This window comes from Carcharodon carcharias, chromosome 4 (assembly GCF_017639515.1).
Source record: "Carcharodon carcharias isolate sCarCar2 chromosome 4, sCarCar2.pri, whole genome shotgun sequence".
In the NCBI taxonomy this organism is placed as follows: domain Eukaryota; kingdom Metazoa; phylum Chordata; class Chondrichthyes; order Lamniformes; family Lamnidae; genus Carcharodon; species Carcharodon carcharias.
Genome location: NC_054470.1, coordinates 135,610,940 through 135,632,138, shown reverse-complemented (window position 1 = coordinate 135,632,138; position 21,199 = coordinate 135,610,940). Strand labels below are relative to the sequence as shown.

The 21,199-nt window shown below is 42.6% G+C and overlaps 1 protein-coding gene across 1 annotated transcript in view; it reads left to right on the top strand.

The window, feature by feature from the left end:
- fam81b (family with sequence similarity 81 member B) overlaps nucleotides 1-21,199 on the top strand; it is a 54,817-nt gene that overhangs the window by 19,053 nt on the left and 14,565 nt on the right. Inside the window, exons 2-6 of the mRNA XM_041185337.1 lie at nucleotides 1,202-1,451; nucleotides 15,665-15,783; nucleotides 17,373-17,532; nucleotides 17,748-17,854; nucleotides 19,650-19,785. Coding sequence (XP_041041271.1) covers nucleotides 1,202-1,451; nucleotides 15,665-15,783; nucleotides 17,373-17,532; nucleotides 17,748-17,854; nucleotides 19,650-19,785 — 772 coding nt within the window. The remainder of the gene's footprint in view (nucleotides 1-1,201; nucleotides 1,452-15,664; nucleotides 15,784-17,372; nucleotides 17,533-17,747; nucleotides 17,855-19,649; nucleotides 19,786-21,199) is intronic.

The following is a 21,199-nucleotide window of genomic DNA, read 5'->3' as shown; positions in this document are numbered from 1 at the left end:
ATCCCCCTGGATCAATCCTTGGCCTCCTATTTCTCATTTACATGCTCCCCCTTGGCAACATCATCTGATGGCATGGCATTAGTTTTCATATCTATGCTGAAGATGTCCAGTTGTGCCTCACCGCCGACTCTCTTGGCTCCTCTACTGTTGCCAAATTGTCAGACTACTTATCTGGCATCCAATACTGGATGAGCAGAAATTTTCTCCAATTGAATATTGGGAAGATTGAAACCATTGGTTTTGGCCTCCAAATTCCGTTTCCTAAGTAACGACCCCATCCCTCTCCCTGGCAGCAGTCTGGGATTAAGCCAGCCTGTTTGTAACCTTGTGTCACACTTGATCATGAGATGAGCTTCTGATTCATATTCATGCCATCTCTAAGACCACCTTTTCCCACCTCCATAACATTGTCGACTTGGCCCCTATCTCAGCTCATCTGCTGTTGAAACACTCATTCATGCCTTTGTTACCTCTAGACTGGACTATTCCAACACACTCCTGGCTTGTCTCTGACATTGCACCCTCTTGAGGTCATCCAAAATACTGCTGCCTGTGTCTCGATTCGCAGTAAGTCCCGTTCAGCTATCACCCCTTGTATCCACTGAGCTGCATTGGCTCCTGGTCAAACAATGTCTTGATTTTAAAATTTTCATCCTTGTTTTCAAATCCTATCATGCCCTTGCCCCTCCCTATCTCCGTGATCTCCTCCAACCTCTCAACCCGTCGAGATATCGCACTCCTCTAATTCTGGCCTCTTGTGTATTCCCAATCATAATGGTTCCACCATTGGTAGGCCTGCTTTCAGTTGCTTAGGCCCCAAGCTCTGGAATTTCCTCCCTACATCCCTCTGCCTCTCTACCTTGTTTTCTTCCTTTAAGCCACTTCTTAAAACCTACCTCCATGACTGAGCTTTTGGTCATCTGACCTAACATCTTTTGTGGCTCGGTGTCACACTTTGTTTTATAATGCTCCTGTGAAGCGCCTTGGGACGTTTCATTTTGTTAAAGGTGCTATGTAAATATAAGTTATTGTGATAGATTTTTGCTAGCCAAGGGTATTGAGGGATATGGGACAAAGGTGGGTATATTGGTGTTGGGTCACAGATGAGCCATGATCTTATTGAATGGCAGAAGAGGTTCAAAGGGCTAAATGGTCTAAACTTCCTATGTTCAATTTATTTCTTTTTGTTTTGGTTACCTAGAGAGCACACCTTTCTTCAAGTTCCTGTGGTACCAAAGAGCCACTTACAGATCATGGATGAACGGATAACTAACCAGGAAAGGACTACTGCAATACTTCTGGAGCAGGCTTTTCAGATAAAAGAAGATATCATTACCCACTTGAGAGGAAACAAAGGCAACTACCCAGTAGAGAAAGTATCCCCACAGCTGCTGGAAAACCACATACAAGTTATAACTAGCATTCTCAAACAACTAAGTACTGACATAGAGGTAATTTATTTGTTTTGTTTTGCTAAATACAATGAGCAGGGAGATTGCTGTTCTTAATATCATATGGAAGTTGTACGAGTGAGGCTGCCTCAAGTGTGGTTTTTATGAGTCAGAAAAAAAACAAGAGAACTCAGGCTGAGATCCGTTTCACTCAGTACCACATATGTTCAATCTACTTAACTGCCACAAGTCTGCCACTGACAGACTGATATGCAGTGTTTTACAGTAAATCACATCAGCTTCCTTACAGCATCAGTAAGTTCCTCAAGCGAATTGTTCCCAGTGATTTAATCAGTATTAATCTGGTATATATTAAAATTGATCTGGGTAATTTTAATTTTTTTCACTGGGAGAGAAAAGATGGATCATAGTGAACTGACATTTCCATTATGAAAAAATTGGGGACAGTGCATAATTGGCTGCTGATTTGTTATAAAACAATACCTTGGTAAAGGTAAACAGTTTTTCTTTTCCTTTGTAGGTTTAGTTCATTTTTTTTATGCGAGTTACATTGAATACACTAATTTTTCCTCAAGTTGTCAAAATTCCCATAGATATATTAGCTCACACTGAAACATAAAAACCTCCATAAACAATTAAGGCCTAATGAAAGTGCTGAACTGATTAACTATTCTTTTATCAAGTCCCTCTTTATGCATGAAAACTAAAGTTTGAAGCACACTATGCCACTGCTGCTGGGTGGCATGAGTTAAAATCAACTCCTTTATCTTTTCTGAATCCACTCGAGGTATGGTACATCTGATTTTTTTTTTCCACCATCCTTTAAGGGGGTGTTTTTTAAAAATGTATTTTTTCATGGGATGTGGGTGTGGCTGGCTAGGCTAGAATTTGTTATCCATTCCTAATTGTCCTTCAGAAGGTGGTGGTGAGTTGCCTTCTTGAACCTGTTACTATCAGGTGACAAGAGTGTTATGATCCCAACTGATGTTAGTACTGGACAAGCCAGATCTCAGGGTGGAACCCGGCTTGAGAGATCCTAACTTTTATTTTTTTGTTTAGGTACATGGAGAGTGGCTACTAAATAGAGTCACAGGAGTCAGCTGATGAACTTTTAACAAAAGAATAAAACTTTTATTAAACAAGAAAAGATGAACCATGTTACAATATTCCTTCATCCACAACTATACCTTTACAGATATATAAAGATTTATAAGAAAAACACAAGTTACAAAAGCTATCTTATACTTTGATGTTCACAATAAGTACACCATCCATGTAAACCAATAGGCGAACTGTGCTCAGACCCACCATGCTCTTAAACCAAGTGACAGATGCCACCTGAAACAGAGGCTATGGATCCCTCGTCAACTCCCCCAAGGTTTTGTTATACTGTGAGCCAACCAGTCTCACTGAACTCTTTACATGAGGGTTCCCAATCTCCACTCTCAGAACTCCCTCTGGAATCTTCTCCCAAAACAACATTTTCTCTCAGATGCCTTCCACGAGGGTCCACCTCCAGGGTTTTGAACTCTCCTTCCGATATTCCTCTACCCTGGATTGCCACATGCATTCAAACTTCCTTCCACGCACTCTCTCTCAAATGCTGAGCTGTGCCAAGAGAACACCACTGTTTCACATGGCCATAGTAAAGAGTTATAGACCTTCAGCTGTCTCCTTGGACCTTTTGATGCCTTGCAAGCCTATATTGCTTTAAATCTGTGTCCTGCAGCTTTCTTATCTTTAAGCTTGAAGCTGTCCCCTCTGCTTATTTTCAATTCCACAGAACAGGACCTTTTCCAGATTCCTGTCCTTGTCCTTTGACTTAACTGTCCTCTTGGATCTTCTCTGTTCCACTCCCCTGTATTTGGAGACTTTCTAGCATAGTTTCTGGAACCTGCTTCTGCAGTTCCTTCCCCTGTGTCCAACTTCTCCTGGCAACTGGCTTCAACTTTAGTTTGGGACTTGCTTTCTGTCCCTCTGGAATCCTGGCTTCAACTGAACTGAAAATGCTTTTCTAGTTTTCTCTGTCCCTCTCTCTGGACCTCTGTTGCTAGGCAACAACACAGTTTTTTTTTCTACCTTGTTTGTTTTAACTTCCCATCAAGGGTCACAAAATCTTCATTAAAATACAGATATCTTTTAAAGTGAAACTAAAACTTAACTTTTCCTTTCCTTAACACACACACACAGAAACATAAATCAAACTTAAACATAAAAACTAAAACTCTTTCCTAACACACACACATACAAATATAAAAACAGAATTACCTGGAAAAACTCAGCAGGTCTGGCAGCATCGGCGGAGAAGAAAAGAGTTGACGTTTCGAGTCCTCATGACCCTTCGACAGAACTTGAGTTCGAGTCCAGGAAAGAGCTGAAATATAAGCTGGTTTAAGGTGTGTGTGTGGGGGGCGGAGAGATAGAGAGACAGAGAGGTGGAGGGGGTTGGTGTGGTTGTAGGGACAAACAAGCAGTGATAGAAGCAGATCATCAAAAGATGTCAACGACAATAGTACAATAGAACACATAGGTGTTAAAGTTGGGGATATTATCTAAACGAATGTGCTAATTAAGAATGGATGGTAGGGCACTCAAGGTATAGCTCTAGTGGGTTTTTTTTTAATAATGGAAATAGGTGGGAAAAGGAAAATCTTTATAATTTATTGGAAAAAAAAAAGAAGGGGGAAACAGAAAGGGGGTGGGGATGGGGGAGGGAGCTCACGACCTAAAGTTGTTGAATTTAATATTCAGTCCGGAAGGCTGTAAAGTCCCTAGTCGGAAGATGAGGTGTTGTTCCTCCAGTTTGCGTTGGGCTTCACTGGAACAATGCAGCAAGCCAAGGACAGACATGTGGGCAAGAGAGCAGGGTGGAGTGTTAAAATGGCAAGCGACAGGGAGGTTTGGGTCATTCTTGCGGACAGACCGCAGGTGTTATAACTTACTTAAGCTACTTCTATTTTGTGACAAGAGGTTCAATGGCTCCCCTCTTTCCCGACTCTTTGTTTGACTGCTGCAGTTTTTTAAAAGTGCTTAACTGTTTACATTTTGTGACCGTAAGAGGCACAGACAGGTTTCCTTAAGTCTTTCAAAAAGAAATGAGGGTTGTATTTATTGTACTTAACCCAGTGTAAGAAAAATAATAAAAATGCTCCAACTTTCACATGCATCACACACTCAAAGTTCACACACATACGCCAATGAGTTACAGAGTAGGATAATAAATTAAGTGATACTTTAAAGCCCAATAAAGATTAAAATGATACAGCTCTCATAGGTTGATGACTTGGGTTGGACGCAAGCTGGGCTCGGTGGTCCCACTGGTTTCATTATTGAGGTGGTTTAAAAATGTAAATAGGCAATTTATCTGTTCGTCCAGAGACCACAGCTGCTGGGTTGAGTTCATTTTAAAATCTCTGTCTGTGGCACATGGATAGTCAAACAGAAGATAGGGTTCAAAATGGGTGGAAAGAGTGAACAAGGCCCACACAGGGGTCTTGCCACTTCAGCCTCTTTTCTGCTTCTATATCTGGTCTGGAGAAAATAGTTCCTTAAACACAAAAATAGTTAGCTGGCTTGTCACATGATCCTCTCGCTCCAACTGACCACTAAACCAAATATGGTCATGGATGGCATATTCCTGATGGATGGTTTCGATTTGATTAGATAATGGACTGGGTGGATTTCTTTCTTGGCCAGAGTTCATTGCCTGAGGTGATTATTTCTAATGTGTGTTCCCCAACCAGGTGATTGTAGGGATGTTCTGTGAATGGGTTAAGAGATGATCCTATTCATACTCCTTCAACGTAATTGTCTCTCTTGGGGTTTACTAGAGAGATCGGCTCCACTTAATGGATTTTGATTTTATTGTGTACAGTGATGCAAATTTTCAGCCATCTTAGAAGTTGCCATTTCAAGTCACTGCAATGTGGCTTAAGTCTTTTTAAAATCCAATGGTTTCCAGCCTGTAAATTCATAAACTCTTTTTTTATTAAGCATGGCCTCATAACACCTCCCCACCATATGGAATGAAATGTTGCTTTACTGGCATTTCATTACAATGTTGTTCCAAAAGATGGAATAAACAAGACATTCATCTTCAAACATTCACTTATCAATCTTACACTGCCACAGTAATGCTCCAAGTTCCAAATTTCTCATCACCCTCTTTGGATGAAGCACAATTACGATTAAATCTCTTTTGATTTGGCGTCTGGCTTAAGGATGATGTTGTTTTGGTAACCTGATGCCTTGCGGCCTTGTTTTCCTTCTAAGTCCCTGTTAAGTATTGTCTAGTGTGTTTGGATTTTCACTAACATCTGGTGGCAGTGCTCTGGTGTTTTTATGCCAATAGACATGCAGGGTGGAATCATCCTGGATTTGCACTAAGTGCGGTAACATGGGAAAAAGTTTTTTCTGTTGGCCGCAATGCTGGCTTTTCACGCCATATAGTCCCAAAACCGCCATGTCAATTATGCATTTCTGGGAAGCACACAGTTTCCATGGTGGGTGGGCTGTCATTTGCTCGCCACACCATCACGTCACTGCTTCATCACGCTGGGCACCATGTTTAAAGTCCATCCGCGCGCACGTATCTCGGTGCTTCCAGCCCACGATTGCTGCAAAGAAGACATAGTCCCAAAAGGCAAAAAGACTGCAGTCCCCAGGTTCAATGACGTGTCCCTCGAGTGCCTTTTGCACACTGGAGCCTCGCCGTGATGTCCTCTACCTACTCTCTGGCCGCAGGATGGGCAGCGACATCATGAATCCATCTTGGGAGGTGGTGGCAGCGGTGGTCAGTGCCAATGCCCTGCAAAAGAGGACAGTCACCCAGTGCTGCAAGAGGATGAGTGATCTCCGTTCTGCCAGGGTAAGTCACTCTTCTCATCACTCAACTCATACACTCACAAACCCATCACACATCCACAGGGCCCTCACTCACTGCCAGTTCAAGGGATATCACAATTCACTCTCACTCACCGTCATTGTCCTTATCCTGTCCATGGGACCACTCACCACCCAGACGTGCCAGGCATATTTATCACCTGGTCTGGCAGGCTTCCTGCTTACACATTCTCCATCTCTATTTATGTAGGACAAGCTGGCACACAACAAGAGGGAGAGGTCGCATACAGGCTGGATGCCTGAAATCAAGGTCCTCACGGACTTTGAAAATAGAGCCATCCAGCTGGCCGGTGAGGATCTGGACCGGTCCTGTGCTGACGGTGGGGTCCATGGTGCTCAAGCAAGTGAGGATCCAGCAGTGCAACACCCATCAGACAGCCGTGCTGTGAGTGACGTGTCCTGTTTCATAAGTCACCTCCATGCACTAATTATCTCCACTTGCTTTCACAGGCACATCTGGGAAACAGCCAACGGAGTCCATGACCCAGGTCCTCCAATCAAGCCCCAAGGAAACCTCTGAAGAGGAATCTGAAGGCACTCTCCTTGAAGTCCTGTCACAGTGCTCACCCACACCCTACACCAGCGCAGAGAGACACTCCTCAGTGGGACCTAGCTTTAGAGTAGCTTCGGAATCACAATCTGGTGAGCACGTCACACTTTCTGATCCACAGCAGGCGGCGGCAGGGACTTCCCAGGTGCCTGGCAATCGGAGGACTGCTGGAGGCCAGACATTTGCTGAGTCCGAGTCAGATGACGAGCCTCTGGACTCGGTCATGTCACAGTTGCTGGAGCTGCAAAGGCAAGCTCGGGAACATCAGGAAGGGATGTCCACTGCACTCCTCAGTTTGCAAGGCACGATGGAGGCGTCCGTCCATCTTCAGTCTGAGGTGATAGTGCCAGCATGACAACACACCGAGGTCCACACTGGTAGGATGGCGGCCGCCATGGAGACCTTGGTCCAGGACATTGTTCCTGCACTTTTGCATGGGCTGAACTCCATCGCTGACACCATAGTTGACCTCAAAGAGTGTGTATGCAAGAGGGGTGCAGCCAGGGGCTCTTGGGAGGAGGATCAGCAGGTGCACACCCTGGGGCCATCCACCCAGATGATTCCGGAAGTGTCCAGCTTATCCAGATCCCCTCTTCCTGTGACCCCAGCAGCTCCAGCTCCACAAGTCTAGGAGGGTGCAGCTGCCACACATCAGGATCCCGAAAGCAGACCGGGACCCTCCAGGTCTCAGCCCTCCAGAGGAAGCCCATTAAGGTCATCACAGCAGTCAGCAAGCTGCCTCCACCTCCACTGTGGATGTCCAGGGAGTACCAAGACTTAGTGGCAGGGTTAGGAAGGTTAAGAAAATGTAGTTTCACAGCCTGGGTATGGGTGTTAATCACTTGTACATAATGTTTACTATTGTCAATAAATTCTCAACAATGTCTCCCTGCCTATGACTCCTTGTGGTGATGAGCAGTGTTCATGTCACTCAGATGTGAAACCTTTCTACGCAAGATAAAAGCAGGTGTCTCAGTCCAGGGCCTCTTGCTTGTGTTTTGTGCAGCCATCAGACAAAAGTGATGGTTCGGCGTCATGCTCCCTGGACATATTACTGATGCCTGCACCTCGATGGTGCTATCATTGCAGCCAGAATGTTGTGGGCAGCCATTACAGAAAATCGTCATTCCCTCGTGTGCTCTCAGCACCTTTTAAGGTGGGGCTGGCCTCCATCTCTTCAGCATCTGTGACCAGTGACGCTGTGCTTCTGAAGAGGTCAGGTACTGAAGGCAGGCAAAGGATCAGATACAGCCATAAAACTTTAAAAGTATCTCCATGATATGACCCTGATCACGGAGTGCAAGTGAGCTGCCCTTGGACAGACGGGAATCAAACATTCTCGAAGGCTATGTGAAGATTTATGGAGTGATCTCACTGCATGTTGTCATCATCCTCCTGCAATCAAGCAACTACTAAGGCCTCCAATGTGTCTCCATGACAGGAGCATTCTCATAGAGGGTGTTTGCGCTGCCATAAACCAGACTGGAGTCAAATATTCATTGATCCAATGTGAGGATCTTATGGTGCCTCCTCACTGCATGTTGTCGTCATTTTCCACAAATCTAGCAGTTTTGAGGGCTTCCTGAGCACGCCTGCCTCGTCTAGACAGTGTGAGGGCCTCATCGCCATCATTGTTGCCTTCGAGGACCTCCATGCCCTCATGATCATTGACATCCTCCTCCTCATCGGAGACCTCAAGCTCCTGCATCTCCTTCTCAGCCAGCTCCTCTCCCCGTTGCAGTGCCAGGTTGTAAAGGGCACAGCAGGTGACGACAATGTGTGACACCCTTTCTGGACTACATTGCAGGGCTCTGCCAGACTGGTCTAGGCAACGGAACCTCATTTGAAGCATCCTGATGTTTTGCTCCACCAAGCAGAGTTGCAGCTTGATCCTCTTTATACCTTCGATCTGCTGCAGTCTGAGGCTGCCACATGGGCATCATCAGTCATGTCCTCTGCGGGTAGCCCTTGTACCCGAGGAACCATCCTTGCAGCCTTTGTGGGCCCTGGAGGATGTCGGGGATCTGTGACCAACTGAGAATGTAGGAGTCGTGCACACTCCCTGGAAACCGTGTGCAGACCTGCAGGATGCATTTGTGGTGGTTGCATACCAGCTAATCATTCAGCGAATGGAATCTCTTGTGGTTGACATAGTTGACCACTTGTTGCGACGGAAATCTGAGCACCACAAGAGTGAAGTCGATCACACTCTGCATCTGTGGGAAACCTGAGATCTGGGCAAATCCCATCGCTCTTGCATCCTGGCTTTCCTGGTCCTGGATGAAATGCACAAAGTTGTGTGCCTTCACGTTGGTGGCATCTGTGACCTCATGGATGCAATTTTGGGTGGAGGCTTGTGATATCCCACAGAGGTCACCTGTGGAGCCCTGAAAGGAGTCAATGGCGTAGAAATTGAGCACCGCTGTCACTTTCACAGTCACTGGCAGTGGATGCCCTCCATGTTCACATGGCCCCAAATCCTGCAGTAACTGGCAGGCGTGACTGACCAGTTCCCTAGGCATGTGCAGTCTTCATCGACACTGGTTCTCAGTCATCTGCAGGAATGGAAGGCGGCATCTATAGACCCTAGGTCTGTCTAGGCACCGATCAGCAACAGCTCGCTGCGGCTCTTTGGCATATGCAGGAACCCCATCTGCCCCTTCTTCCAGAGGGTGCTGTTTCTCCCTATGTGTAACTAGTCACCTCAGTCGTTCTCTTCTCCATTGACTTTGCTCTCTGTACGCTGCGAGGCATACAGCTAATTCACCAGGCTCCATGTTCCTGATGTTGTACTCCTGCAGGATAAAAGAGAGAGACGAGTGGGTTTGCATGGGTATACTAAGGACCTGTCTTGGTTAAGTCTGAATGTCCCTTTACGCATCCCGGATGATGACATTGCAAGGGGCTGTGAGTGCCTCCACCAGTAACTGCTCTATGGCCAACTTTAGCAAGGAGATTATACAATGTGCCCAGTTGTCCAATTGTTCTGCAGTCCACTGAAATACTCAGTAGTTTGCAGGCTGTTTCCAAGGGGTGAAAAGCTCTGGAACACTTGGTGGCACTTCGATGCCTCTGCGTTGCTTGAGTGGGCAGATAAGCTAGAAGCTCGACTCCAACATATCATCGTGCCTGTGCCTGAACTTTCCCGGCTGCAGAGGAAAGGTCACTTTATACAAAATGTCCCCGATGTGTGGCCACTTCCCTTGCCCACCCCTCACCCCGCATGTACTTGTATGCTACCTTCAACTGCAGGACAGCCTTTGCCTCCTCTCCCCCCCCCCCCCCCCCCCCCCGCCCCCCCCCCTTTCAAAGTCACCCCAACCTTGAAATCCAGCAGGTGACCCTCGTGAGCACTCTGCAACATCACTGTGCACTCACCTCCAAGTTACCCTCAAAGTGCCAAGTGCATGCCTTTTATAAACTGTTGTGAAACACGTGGGTGGACAATCCAGGAGGGGTTGGAAGGATGAGTCCAGCGGGCTTAGCTTATAGTGATATGCTGATGTATTACAATGAGGTTCCCAAAGTCCAATGGCCAGAAATGCTGAGCAGACAAACGCAAACTGGTTTCACAACATTATGAAACTGATTTTAGGCCTTCTCACCATATTGTTCGCTAACGTCACCAAACACGCCCAATGCTCGTGGGTACGGATAATTCCGCCCACAGTCTTCAGTGACCTTTGAGTTTAGTGAAATCTCAAGTTCAATACCTGAGTTTTTCAGGGGGTTGAATTTCATAGGTTGCTGTAGAGCAAGTTTTAAAATGCAGATTTCTCTGACTGCATTGCCTCTAAATTTCTTCACCACTTACTTGCTGTTTCTACAACTCATAGGTTTAATTGTTTAGTAGATACACTGATACATCTTATTTCTGGGGTGACAGTGGTGATAGCTTTTTCTTGAATCCTTATGAGGCGTCTGGGTTCATCCTGCACTTTGCCTTTAATGGGTTCTAAAGCTGAATTGCTGGATGTAGTTATATTTGAATTTAGAACCCAACCATAAGATTCTCCAGTGGGTAACTTCACATTGATTTCACTTGTATTTCTTTTGTAGCTTCCACAAGTATTGTTCGTTTTAGGGTGTATTACTCTTCCTTTTACCCTTATCTTGGGAATGGGTTTTGCCCCAGTCTGTCCCATGTCCTCTGGGAAACCACTGCCTGCAGGCAGCTATCCAGCTTCCGCTACACTCTGTTGTGGCACTTCAACCAGAAGAAACATAAGAAATAGGAGGAGTAGACCATTTGGCCCCTCAAGCCTGCCCCAGCATTCAATAAGATCATGGCTGATCTGCCCCAGGCCTCAACTCCTCTTTTGTGCCAGCTCCTCATAGCCCTCAACTCCCTGATATTTCAAAAATCTATCTACCTCCTTTAAATACTTTCAGTGATCCAGCCTCCACAACTCTCTGGGGTAAAGAGTTCCAGACATTCACTACCCTCTGAGAGAAGAAATTCCTTTGCACCTCAGTTTCAAATGAGTGTCCCCTTATTCTGTAACTATGAACCCTAGTTCGAGATGCCTCTACTGGTGGAAACATTTTAACATCTATCCTGTCAAGGCCCTTCAGAATCTTATACGTTTCAATAAGATCACCCCTCTTTCTTTTAGACTCTAATGAATAAAGGCCTAACCTGCTTAGCTGTTCTTGATAAGTCAACACCTTCATCCCAGGAATCAGCCAAGTGAATCTCTTTTGAACTGCCTCCAATGCCAGTATATCCTTTCTTAACTACGGGGACCAAAATTGTACACAGTACTCCAGATGTGGCCTCACCAACATCCTGTACAGCTGTGACAAGACTTCTCTTTTTAAACTCCAGCCCCCTAGCAATACAGGCCAAAATTCCATTTGCTGCCTTAATTACTTGCTGCACCTGCATACTAACTTTGTTTCATGCACAAGAACATCCAGATCCCTCTGTGCTGCACAATTTTGGAGTCTCTCTCTATTTAAATAATAGTCTGCCTTTTGATTCTTCCTACCAAAGTGCATGACCTCACTTTCCTACATTAAACTCCATCTGCCAAGTTTTTGCCCACTCACTCAGTCTATCTATATCCACTTGCAGATTTCTTATGTCCTCATCACAACATGCCCTCCCACCTATTTTTGTATTGTCGGCAAATTTGGATACATTACACCCTGCCCATCTCCAAGTCATTAGTATAGATAGTAAATAATTGAGGCCATAGGACTGATCCTTATGGCATTCCACTAGTTATGTCTTTCCAACCTGGAAAAAACCCATTAATCCTGACTCTCCATCTTCTGTGTTAACCAATCCACAATCCATGCTAACACATAACCCTCAATACCATAAGCTCCTGCCTTTTGCAAGAACCTTTTATGTGGCACCTTATCGAATTCCTTCTGGAAATCCAAATACATTATGTCTGCTGGTTCCCCCTTTTCAACTCTGCTTGTTATATCCTCAAAGACCTCTAGCAAATATGTCAAACATGATTTCCCTTTCACAAAACCATGTTGACTCTGATTGCATTAAGCTTTTCTAAATGTCCTGCTATTTCTTCCTTAATGGACTCTTTCCCAATGACAGATGTTAGGTTGACTGGCCTATAGTTTCCTGCTTTTTGTCTCCCTTCCTTCTTGAACAGGGGTGTCACATTAGTGGTTTTCCGATCTGCTGGGATCCTCCTGGAATCCAGTGAGTTCCGGAATATTTTGACCAATGCATCCACTATCTCTGCAGCTACTTCCTTTAAAACACTTGATGCAGACCATCAGGTCCTGGGAACTTGTCTGTCTTTAGTCCCATTAGTTTGTCAAGTACTTCGTCCTTCATGATTGAGACTGTTACAAGATCGTTCCTCCCATTAGCTGCTCGCTCATCTGATATCTTATGTTACAGCACTTTTATATTCCTGTGGCTCTATTTTGGCCTCTTTAAATTTCACAGGCTCTATTCTGGCCTCTTCAAATTCAATTGGCTTTCCTGTAGCCTCCTTAAGCTTTCCTGACTCTATTGCCTCCTGTGGGATCTTTGGGACTCTCTCGGCTTTCTGACCCTGTGTGGAATTTTGCTTGTTTCCCTCTGTCTTTCCAGTCTCCATGGACTGCCCCGATAATACCCCAAAGTAATTTCTTTTTAAAAAGCATAGCTTCATAACAAACCACGACAAGTGCTGTAGATACACCCACAGTGCTGTTAGGAAGAGAGTTCCAGGAGTTTGACCCAGTGACAGTGAAAGAACAGTGATATAGTTCCGAATTGGGGTGGTGTATGGCTTAGAAGAGGATCTTGCACCTGGTGGTGTTCCCATGATCTGCAGCCCTTGTCCTTCTAGGTGTGGATTTCATGGATTTGGAACGTGCTTCCATCGCCTTTTCAGGAAGAGAATTCCAAAGACTCTCAATGCTCTGAAAGAACACATTTCTCATCTCTTTCTTAAATGGGCAACCCCTTATTTTTAAACAGTGACCCCCTAGTTCTAGATTCTCCCACAAGAGGAAACACCATTTTCACATCCACTCTGTCAAGTCCCCTCAGGATCTTATATGTTTCAATCAAGTTGCCTCTTACTCTTCTAAACTCCAGTGGATTGAAGCCAAGCCAATCCAGCTTTTCCTCATATGACAACCTGCCCATTCCAAGTATTAGTCTAGTCAACCTTCTCTGAACTGCTTCCAATGCATTTACATCCTTCCTTAAAAAAGGAGACCAATATTGTACACAGTATTCCAGATGTCGTCTCACCAATGCCCTGTATAACTGAAGCATTCCTCCCTACTCTTCAATATTCAATTCCCCTCACAATGAATGATAACATTTTATCAGCTTTGCTAATTACTTGCTGTACCTGCATACTAACCTTTTGTGATTCATGAGGACACCCAGATCCCCCTGTATCTCGGAGCTCTGCAATCTCTCACCATTTAGATAATATACTTTTTAATTTCCACAATCTCTGACATGGCCCCTAATCAAGTTCCTTCTGAAAATCTAAATACAGGACACCCAGTAGTTCCTCCTTATCCATAGCATCTGTTACTTCTTTAAAAACCTCCAATAAATTGGATTGTGTTGTAGCTTCACCAGATTGACACCTCATTTTTAGGTGTGCCTGGTGCTGCTCCTAGCATGCCCTCCTGCACTCTTTATTGAATCAGAGTTGATCCCCCAGCTTGATGGTAATAGTCAAGTGAGGAATATGCCAGGCCATGAGGTTACAGATCGTGATTGAATATAATTCTGCTGTTGCTGATGGCCCACAATGCCTCACAGATGCCCAGTCTTGAGTTGCTAGATCTGTTTAAAATCTAACCCAAATAGCATGGTGGTAGTTTCACACAACACAATGGAGAGTATCCTTAAAGTGAAGATGGGATGACTTCTCCACATGGATTGTGTAGTGGTCACTCCTGACAATACTGTCATTAACAGGTGCATCTGTGACAGATAGATTAGTAAGGACAATTGGTGAGTAGATTTTTCATTTTTGTTGGTTCCCTCATCACCTGCTGCAGATCCAGTCCAGCAGATATGCCCTTCAGAACTTGGCCAGCTTGGTCAGTGCTTGTGCTACCAAGCCACTCTTGGTGATGGAGATAAAAGTCCCCCACCCAGACTACATTCTGTGCCTCAGTCCAGAGTCGATGTTGAGGACTCCCAGGGCAACTCCAGCCTGACTGTATATCATTGTGCTGCCACCTCTGATGGTCCGTCTTGCGAGTGCAACAGGACATACTCAGGGATGGTGATGGTGTCTGGGCCATTGTCTGTAAGGTATGATTTTGTGAGTGTGACTACGTCAGGCTGTTGTTTGAATTTTGGCAGAAGCTCCCAGCTATTAGTAAGGAAGACTTGTTAGTAAGGGTGTGACTTTGTCATTTCCGCTGCCTAGGTCGATGCCAGGTGATCCATCGGGCTTCATTCTTTTTTGCCTTTCCTGTAGCAGTTTGGTCAACTGAGTGGCTTGCTAGACCATTTCAGAAGGCAGTTAAAACCACAATTCTATGGGTCTGGAGTCAGTTGTAGGTCAAACCAGGTAAGGATGGCAGATTTCCTTCTTTAAAGGACATTAGTGAACCAGATGGGTCTGAACGACAATCCATGGTAGTTTCATGGTCACCATTATCAGGACTAGCAATTAATTCCAGATATATTGATTGATTGAATTTAAATTCCACCAGCTGCCATGGTGGGAGTTGAATCTGTGTCCCCAATGCATTAGCTTGGGCCTCTGGATTACTAGCTCAGTGACATTACAACTATGCTACCACTTCCACTAACTCAATTTCCCCTTGAAGTCTCCTTCTAGAATATTTTTAAATAACATCAAAAACTTAGTATTAATCAATTGATGTATTGGGTTTACACACTATTCTCTCACTTCTGGATCTGAATTTGAATGCAGAATATAACTGATATTATGCACTCCTTTCCCTATGATTCCAAATGTTCTATGTGAAATTAATCTGGGGTAGTTCCAAAATTGTTTCCTGATGGTTGTAAGCCTATATCACAGAACAATCAAGTGTTATTTAAGAATTAGAAAGGCCCAGTGTAATACTGGTGCAGCTGAGGGGCTATTCAGCATTGTGGACACATGCTGAAGCAGCATTGAGGCAACATAATATGCACTTAAACTTTTTTCATTTCATCTGGAAATGCTTGATGATGACAAAAAAAGAAAATCCATGCATAACCCCTTCCTTACCTTCCAAAAAAAACTCCTTCCCCTCAAAAAAAAGTAGAAATGCAATATTTAGTCATTTCCTTTGAAGATATTAAACACAGCCATTTATAACAAATCATGTGATGTTCTCTTAGGTTCTGGAAGAACAGATCAGAACAAGAGATGGTGTGACTGCAGGAACTAGCTTTGCAGTTCAGAGCCTGGACCACAAGCAATTGGCTGGTATAGGGGACCTCCGTGGAAGAGTTGCCAGGTACTAGGAATACAGCACAAAATGGCAGGGCAACACACAAATGTTAAAACAGAAACACTCCACCTGACCTGAGGCAAAGATCTCACACATTCATACCACTTGTTTTGCAAGGATTTTGTAAGACTATCCTTGAAGGCCTCTTCAGAATCCTGACAACTTGTCATTTCCTGGCCTGCACAAATACAGAGAGTGAAATCGGATATGGGTGGGAATGCAAAGCAGGTGAAATAGCATCTGTCAATGTCGTTGTATGCCTGTCTGATATTCAGTTCAACAGATTTGAATGTCGGCTGCATCAGACAGCAAAGACAATTCCACCTGTTTTGTATCCCTGCCCATATCCAATTTCACCCCCAATGGGTTATCTCAGAAATATTCTTCAGGCATTTTATGATAATTAGACACAATGAGAAATAAAAGCACCTTGGGATTAAAATCCTGTAGACAACAACATGGCCAGGACCATTTTCCAATCCGCACGACAATGAGTTTGTATTTGAAGTTATATTTAATGTTTATTCTTTTAATTTATCTAAAGTGTGATATAATAAGATTTGGGAGATTTGAATTAAATCTTGTTCATAGTATGTACCATAACTTATTACTCAGGTCAGGCTGCATGTGAGATATTGACAGTATAAATGGTGTACTTGTCTGCAACAATGATGCTACAGGCAAAGGCTGAGCTGTGATTTGCTGCACAATTTTTGACAAACAAGGTTTCAAATTGCACAAATTCCATGTTAAAACTTACTAAGAAGTGGTGAAAATGTTAAGAGCACCAGAAGAATAAAAACTATTGTCTGTACAATACCCATAAAATGTTCCAGTATTGAGTTTCAAATAACTGAGGATACTGAATAGGCTCTGCTTGGTGAGGTTTTACATTTTACATTAACTGATAATAAAAACAGAAAATGCTGGAAAAACTCAGGTCTGACAGCATCTGTGGAGAGAGAAACAGAGTTAACGTTTCCAGTCTGTATGACTCTTCTTCAGAGTGGATAATTAGCTGATAATATCTGAAGTGATCTATTTGTGCAAAAGCTGCCAGAATTATCGATTGTTAATTTCCTGAAATTTCAAGCTTTTTTTGAGTTAATGGGAAGTGAATCCATGCATCTCTTTCAGTTACTCAGACAGCAGCTGGTACTATATCTATAATCCTTTCTGTCATCTCTGGTACACACACCATTAAGTTTTAAGTCATGCAACTAAGAAGTATTTTCTTTATTTATTTTTATTGCTTTTATACCAGCTGACTCATCATTTCCTTGATGCAATTCATGGTCAGTCCACAGTCCCTTCTATCTCTGTTTTCCTCCTTTTCACAGTTGTCTTATTGTCTTTGTCTTCCTGAATGTTGTAGTATTGAGGTGTCTTCTAATGCAAGACCAGCTAATTTGAAAGATAACCTCTTAAAGATTGAAGGGGCAGGTTTGCCTGTGCCTGGGAGAATAAAATTACCCAAGTGCAGAGTATAGGAGGAAAACTGGATAAGGAGAATCAGACATTCATAAGGGACTCTGCCTAATTTTCTATCCATTAACTTAACGAGATGGCATTATAATGTTGTTTTCCAATACAAGGTGTGACGCCAGTATCTCCAAGCTTGCTGGGGATGTCAGTGTAACCAGGAATGAGATTCAAAAAGTAAAGAAAGAAGTTCAAGTTACTAAGTCTTCCCTCGAAGTGCAAATGAAAGAATTGGAAATTAAGGCTGGTAAAACATTTTTCCCATTAAATTATGTGAATGCAGTTCTTGATATAAATGCAAGTTGTTGGTGGTGTTGAAATCTTTATAATCAAATTGGGAGGAAACTTTCCTTGGTCATTTATAAATAGAGATGTATTCTGTTAGGGTGGAAAACTGTTTCTGAAGAAAAACATAATTATATTCAGCAAAATGTTGATTTTGCTAGTGCATAGAAATATTGTAATTTGAGTAATCATTTTTATAACAGGTGATACAACTTCTGAGCAAAGTAGATAGCTCTAAATGTGAGTACAATACAAACTTAAAGACTACAAGAGGAGAGCTACAACATGAACTTCAACGTCTAGATTTCAAGTAAGAACTTTTTATAATGTGTAGAATGTAAATTGATTCAGGTTTCCAGTGTTTATTATTACGTTTATTCTGGTGAATTATTATATCTGAATTTTTATAAGATGTAACAAGGTATTTGGGAATGAATGGGAACAATTAACACCAAATTGGACTATTAATTTAGAATTACATAGGTTATAGAGCATAGAAACAGGCCATTCAGCCTAACTAGTACATGCCAGCATTTATGTTTCAGTTAAGCATCCTCCTGTCTTTCCTCTTAAGCTTATCTAGCCTCTCCTAAAATACATTCATACTATTCACTTCAACCACTCCTTGTGGGTGAAGAAATTTCTTCTGAATTCCGTATTTGATTTCTTGGTAACAATCTAACATTGATGGCCTCTAGTTTTGCTCTTCCTCGCAAGTGGAAACATCCTTTCTGTCCCCACTCTATCAAAACCTTTCATAATTTAAAAACCTCCATTAGATCTCCCTCAGCTTCCTCTTTTCAAGGGAAAAGAGACCCAATTTGTTCATCCTCTCCTGATTTGGCATATTCCCGCATTCCCAGTATCATTCTTGTAAATCTAATTTGCACCCTCTCCATGCAGCACCTTGTTGTTTCTATATTATGGCAACTAGAACTGCAGGACTCCAGGTGTGGTCTAACCTAGGTTCAATACAATTTTAACATCTCTCCTTTAATTTTCAATTCTATTACACAGAAATAATCCCAAATGCTTGTTTTGTTTTATGACCTTGTTAATCTGTGCCACTGCTTTTAGTGATTTGTGTATTTGCTCTCCCAGATCACATTGCTCCTTTACCCCTTTTAGATTCTTATTTTCTAGGTAATATGCAAACTCCTTATTTTTCCTGCCAAAATGTAATACCTTACATTTATCTATGTTGAAATTTATTTACCCATTATTTGCCCATGCCACAAGTTTGCTAGTACCTACTTGTAATTTGTTGCAGTTCTCCTCAATATTGATTATCCTCCACAATCGGTGTTATCTGCAAATTTAGAAATGGTATTTTTGATTCCAAAACCTAAATTGTTGATGTGAATTGTGAACAGCAGTGGTCCCAGGAATGATCCTTGTGGAACACCACTTCCTACCTTTTCCACTCTTAATAAATATCCTTTTCTCCTACCTTCTGCTTTCTGTCTTGAAGCCGGCTTGCTATCCATTTTACTTGTCAACTGAGTCGGAATTCTCTAACCTTATTTATTCTATTATGTAGTACCTTACTGAATGCCTTTTGAAAATTTAGATAAATTACAAGTACTATATTACCCTGTCTACTTTCTCTGTTATCTCTTCAAAAAAAATTCAGAGGTTGGTCAAACAAGATGGAAGATGACAATATATCTTTGTCATACATGGACTCCTTACTAAAGGGTTACTGCTAAACTGAACAAAATATAATCATTTTGAAAATTATTTTTGATATAAAAATACAACACAAGCAAAATTAAATTGAAACACCATCAAGGTTTGTCAAAATTTTCTCCCACCCTCATATAATGAAAAGTATCTCTCATTACTCCAAAATGCCCTCTTCCTTTTCTTCTAAAATTAGTCATGGTATACTGCTGAGATGATTCTGCTGTAATGCTTACAAGTGACAAGGATATTGACACTATGTAAGAATTCCAAGAATCACTACAGAGCCTTAATTCATCTGCTTTATTTTCTAATTCATTGAAACTGTGGTTAATGTGTTGGTAGCATTGCCAACCATTTTTAAAAATGTTATATTAATTCCATTAACATGACATAAATAATTACTAAACATAATTTTCCAGGATTACTACTGCATTCACTGAGATGCATGCACAGATACAAAATCAGCAGAAGTGGGCAGAATACAAATTGGACAAAACAGAGAACAAACAAGGACAGAAAGTAGATCACTTCTTACATTTTATGCAAGAGAAAACTGTAAGCACTTTGTTTTATGTTAATTCACGTCGAAACATGACAAATTACAACATAATGCATATGACAAATGTAACTGATCTACATGTTACAAAACCATTCCATAATTACAGAACAAAAATTTGTACCTTTAACATTGAAACATCCCAAGGCACTTTAGAGGTTGCAAGGATAAGGTGGGGCAATCTCACGGAGAGATTTCAAGATGAGGATGCAGATTTTAAATTCAACGTGTTAGAAGACAGGGAATCATAAGTGAGCAGGACTTAGTGTAGGAAAGCAAAAGTCAGCTGAATTTTGGACATATTAGAAATTATGGCGGATAGAAGGAGGTCAACATGGAAGCGTAGGAAGTAGAAGTAGCCAAAGCTAGATCCTAGGGGTCTCCAGAGTTAAGAGTGGGGTGAGAAAAGAAGCCACTGCTGGATTTGCATTGGCTGTTTTCGCACTAGCATAAGCATAAGTAATAGGAACAGGAGTAGACCATTCGGCTCCTTGAGCCTGCTCCGCCATTCAATAAGATCATGGCTGATTTTCATGTGTTTTGATTTCCAAATTCCCATCTACCCCCGATAACCTAACAAGAATCTATCTACCTCTGTCTTCAATGACCCCGCCTCTACTGCCTTTTGAGGCAGAGAACTCCAAAGTTGCACAACCCTCCGAGAGAAAAAATTTCTCCTCATCTCTGTCCTAAAAGGGCGACCCCTAATTTTAAAACAGTGCCTTCTAATTCTGGACTCACCCACAAGAGGAGACATCCTTTTTATGTCCACCTTGTCAAGGTCGTTCAGGATCTTGTATACTTCAATCAAATCACCCCTCACTCTTCTAAACTTGAGTGGAAACAAGCCCAGTCTGTCCAACTTTTCCTCATAAGACAACCCACTCATTCCAGGTATCAATCTAGTAAACCTCCTCTGAAGCACCTCCAATGCATTTACATCCTTCCTTAAATAAGGAGACTAAAACTGCGCGCACTATTCGCGTTGCGATCTCACCATTGCCCCGTATAACTTTTATGTTCAATCCCTCTCGTAATAAAGGCATTCCATTGCCACCTTAATTATTTGCTGTACCTGCATTTAACTTTTTGTGACTCATGAATACCTAGATCCCTCTGCACTTCAGAATTATGCAGCCGTTCTCCATTTAAATAATATTCTGCTTTTTTTAATCTTCCTGCCAAAGTGAGCAACTTCACATTTTCCCATATTAAACTCCATTTGCCAGGTCTTTGCCCACTCAGTCAACCTATCTATATCTATCTGCAACCTCCTTATGTCCTCTTCACAACGTACTTTCTGACCTATTTTTGTGTCATCTGCAAATTTAGCTACCATGCCTTTACTCCACCCATCTAAGTCATTGATGTAAATCGTAAAAAGTTGTGGCCCCAGCACAGACCCCTTTGGGA